At 46.7% G+C, this 4,449-nt stretch overlaps 1 protein-coding gene across 1 annotated transcript in view; it reads right to left on the reverse strand.

Annotated features, from left to right (window-relative positions):
- Positions 1-460: 460 nt before the first annotated feature.
- Positions 461-4,449, reverse strand: part of CLRN2 (clarin 2) — an 11,335-nt gene continuing 7,346 nt past the window's right edge. The window contains exons 2-3 of the mRNA XM_005878122.2: positions 3,978-4,157; positions 461-1,121 (exon numbers count right to left, since the gene is read on the reverse strand). Coding sequence (XP_005878184.1) covers positions 856-1,121; positions 3,978-4,157 — 446 coding nt within the window. The 3' untranslated portion in view covers positions 461-855. The remainder of the gene's footprint in view (positions 1,122-3,977; positions 4,158-4,449) is intronic.

The raw sequence follows: 4,449 nt of genomic DNA on the forward strand, positions 1-4,449 counted from the left end.
GAAGAACTCGTTCCTTCCTCAACCCTCTATGTCTGTGCTGTGACAGCACTGGTCAAACACACTGCGCTGCAATTGCTTACACATCAGACAACAGACTAGCAAAGTGGTTTCCAAATGCAAACCCTGGCTCTAGCTTCCACGGTTCAAGTCCCGACCTCACAAGTTACCCAACCTCTCCGTGCCTTAGTTTCATCTATAAAAATGGAAATACAAAGTTGTACTGACAATCTATGGTTGTAGTGAGAATCTAATGTACCTAAAACTCTAGGAATAATTTTCCACATGTAGTAATCACTAAAAAAAGGCAGTTATTTTCATTCTTAATGCTATTGTTGCTCTCTGGTTCCTGTGTCAGGTGGAAAGATTCAGTGTTTCTGGAGGGCAGGGACAGCAACAAACCTCCCCCCCCCCCCCCCCCCCGCCATAATGCATGGAATAGACCAGGGTCTATAGGCATCTATTAGAGTGTTCAGTGTCTTATATTGGTGGAATGCTCTAAAATATCCAAAGCCTGGCAACATTATAGCCCATTACATCATGTGAGGTCATTCTTATCCCCATTTTACAGATGAGGGAACTGAGAAGTAGACGTGAAATGAATTGTCCAATGTCACACAGCTGGCAAAGGCAAAGTTTCCAAGTTCAAGTCCAAGGTCATTGAGAGAGAAGGACAGAGATGCCAGGAATCCGGGAACGTTTTCCTCTTCTGGCCCAGGTACCAGCCTCCCTACTCCCATCGCTTTCTTCTCATTGCCAAAATCATGGACATTCTGGATGGCGAAGCCTGCAACAAAAATGAGGCCTCCATCCCTGCACCAGACTGACTGAGGAGAGGGTGTGGCCAGGAGAAGGCTATTAATACAAGATATCCTCGGCCGTGACCGTGGCCTCTTCTATTTTGGTCTTAATCTCTGGGAGGGGAATCTGACTGATGGCCACCACCACCAAGTTGGCAGCGTGGGCGGAGGCGCTGGCCACGCAGATCCAGAAGGACTCTTCGTACTGCTCTTCCACCACCACGAAGCGGAAGAGCCTCTCCTGGAAGTTGGCGATGCGTTCCGTCAGGTCGTGGAATCTCACGGCGGCCATGAAGCTGGTGATGGCCAAGGCCACGACGCCACCTGCAACCCAGAAAGGTGGCCCTCACTCACAGCTCCTTTCGTCAGTTGTAACGACTTTATGGGAGGTGGCATTTCTGTGGCACAGGCAACAAACTCGCTTTGGGTTTAAAAAAGCCCTTAGGGAGCCCTAGCCGGTTTGGCTCAGTGGATAGAGCGTTGGCCTGCGAACTGAAAGGTCCCAGGTTCGATTCCGGTCAAGGGCAAATGCCCGGGTTGTGGGCTCAATCCCCAGTGGGGGACTTGCAGGAGGCAGTTGATCCATGATTCTCTCTCATCATGGATATTTCTATCTCTCTCTCCCTCTTCCTTCCTCTCTGAAATCAATAGAAATATATTAAAAAATAAACCCCACAAATGTATAAAAAAGTCCTTAGGGAGACACAAGTTTTAAATTGCGTTTTAAAGCGGCAGATAGCCCACATGGTGTGAGAGGTGAGAGGTGTCGCAGAAAGAGGATAAGCTTCAGATCAGATGGGCTTTCACCCTTGACCCCTCTAATGTTTTCCCTGCCTAGTGCCATTCTTTCTAGGGTGTGCACATCTGCATTAGTTCAATTTCTAAATTGTTTAGGATTAGGATGTAGACCCTGAGGGCAATGTGGGAAGATATAAGAAAATGCCCTAGCTGGTTTGGCTCAGTGGATGGAGTGTTGGCCTGCAGACCTAAGGGTCCTGGGTTAGATGCCGGTCAAGGGCATCCACCTCCATTGTAGGCTCCTCCCTGGCCCAGGCCCTGGTTGGGCTCATGCAGGAGGCAACCAGCTGATGTGTTTCTCTCACATCATGCTTCTCAGTCTTTCCTTCTCTCTCCTATTCTCACTAAAAATCAATGAAAAATAGCCTTGGGTGAGGATTAACAACAATAACAAAAAAGAATAGCTTATGTGCGGATCGGGGTTTCCACAGAGGGTAGACTGCTCTCTGCTTTTTGATGATCCTCTTCCCATGTTTTAGATTAAGAAGAAGAGATGAGAAAAGGAGGAAAGGACGGTAGAGGGGAAACTGAAAGGACTCCAAGCTTCATATGTTTCCGACCTGTTGCTTCAAACTTTAACTTCTCTTTCTCTCTCTTTTCCTCTCTCTCTCTCCTACTGCCTTGATTTTATTTATATTTCAAAAAACACATTTACTATGCTTTTTGTTTAGATTATTCATCTCCATTGAAGAAAATTTGGACACCAGAGAAAATCAGAAAGATGAAAATACAAATGTACTTTTATCCTAAAAGCCAGGTATAAACACTTTAAACATTTTAGTGTATTTCTTTGCATTTCTTTCTCTTGAACAAAATCAGTACTATGGCGCTCTAACCGTTTTACACTTGATTTCCCCCCTTACTTGAACATTTCCCCGCGTTGTCAAATATTCTGTTACTGCACCACTTTACACTGGTACATAGTATTTTATCCTAGCAACATGCTTAGTTAATTTAATTCAGTTTGATTAAGTGTGATCTTATTTCTGGGTACCTAGATTGCTTCTAATTTTTGATATTAGAAAGCACTGCAGCAAACCCCTTCTTATGAATATCTTTTCCAATTATTTCCTTAGCAAAAATTCCCATTGGAATTGTTTCAAGAAAATATATTCATATTTTAAAAACATATATTTTTATTGATTTCAGAGAGGGAGAGGGAGAGAGAGATTGAAACATCAATGATGAGAATCATTGATCAGCTGCCTCCTGCACGCCCCCTACTGGGGATCCAGCCTGCAACCTGGGCATGTGCCCTTGACTGGAATCGAACCTGGGACCCTTCAATCCGCAGGCCGATGCTCTATCCACTGAGCCAAACCAGCTAGGACGATATTCATATTTTTATGCCCTTTGATGCTAAAGTTTTGTCAAAATGCCTTTTTTTAGTACCCTGGTCAGTGGAGCTTGAGAGTATTGTCTCTCTGAGGAAGGAAGTTGACAGAGATAAGCATTTACTTAGGAAGCAGGACTGAGCACTTTTCCACGCCAGCGCTGTGGGGGTTCATGCAGAGGTGAACGGGACACCTGCAGCCCAGGTGGGGTCAAGCATGTATAGAAGTGATCCTAAAGGATGGCCACAGTCTCAGACACAGGCAACGACATAACTGACTTACTGACAGTCATTCTAATACAGGGTCAAACAACAGTACCTGTCTTTGTACTTCATGGTCACCCTTGTCAGGTAAAGGTAGCAGAAGATTATTGCTAGAACACATTGCCCACGGGACCTGGGCTTTCTGAGATGGCCCTCATTTCTCAGGATTTTGTTATTTTCATTACAGATGATTTTTTAAAGTTTAGAACTAAATGTGAATTAATTTCTATGTATCAATATACTCCCAAATCCACACACACATACACACACACACTCCTTTTGTATTGATGTTTGGCTTGGAAAATAGGGCACAATGGTCATCAATGAGACCAAGGATTAATGAAAAGGCAAAGGGCTTGGCCTCAGTGTTACCTGGGTTGGAATCCCACCTCTGCTACTCGCTGCTGTGTGACCTTACGTGTGAGCTTCGGGCTCCGCATCTGTAAATAGGGGGCTAATAACACTTCATTCAGTGGTCGCCAACTGGTGGTCCGTGAGGTCCGAAAGGTTGGCAACCGCTGCATGGAGGTTGTGAGGTTTAAACAAAACAGGCAGGTGAAATCCCCAGGTTTCTTCTCTTCTGTCATCCATGAGGGCTCCTCCCAGCAGCAGCCCCTAGTCATGCGCTCTAACCATTTGGTCCTTTATTGTGACAGAGACTCTGCCTCGTTTAATAAGGAGGACATCCGTGCCCATCAGGAAGGCTATAGACCCAGGGAAGTGAAGGCGGAACTCAGCCTAGTGACGGTGAGGACACGAGTTTCTCCCCCAGGGGCCCTCCTTACCTGCCAGGACGTTCCATAGGCAGATGCCCCCGGGGCCATTGACCGCCTTGTAGGGAACCTGGATCATGTTGAGAATGGCAAAGCCCATGCTGACCAGAGCCAGGGCCAAGGCCAGGAAGAGGAGCAGCAGGATCATCACATGCAGGCCCGCGTTGAGCTCCTTCACCAGCTGTGGGAAGACTGCAGAGAGGACACGGCCATTATGTCAACATCAGAGCTCAGCTCAAGTTCCTAGGGCCCAAGCTGGCGTACCACGGAGGCTTTACTAGAGGCTGTGAGGGCTGGGCAGCAAGTGCTGGGCTTTCAAGGAGCTGGAGCTAGTCATGGCCTCCGGGTCTGCCACTTGTTAGTTGTCCAACCATCCTCTCTTCCTCGGGGAGAATGCAAAATCTAAATGTGTCCTGTTGGCAATTTAAAGTGCATTGACTGCACAGCCCTGGGGTCTGGTGTGAGCTGGTGCATATAAACCCAG

Source organism: Myotis brandtii, unplaced genomic scaffold (assembly GCF_000412655.1).
Source record: "Myotis brandtii unplaced genomic scaffold, ASM41265v1 scaffold547, whole genome shotgun sequence".
NCBI lineage: Eukaryota > Metazoa > Chordata > Mammalia > Chiroptera > Vespertilionidae > Myotis > Myotis brandtii.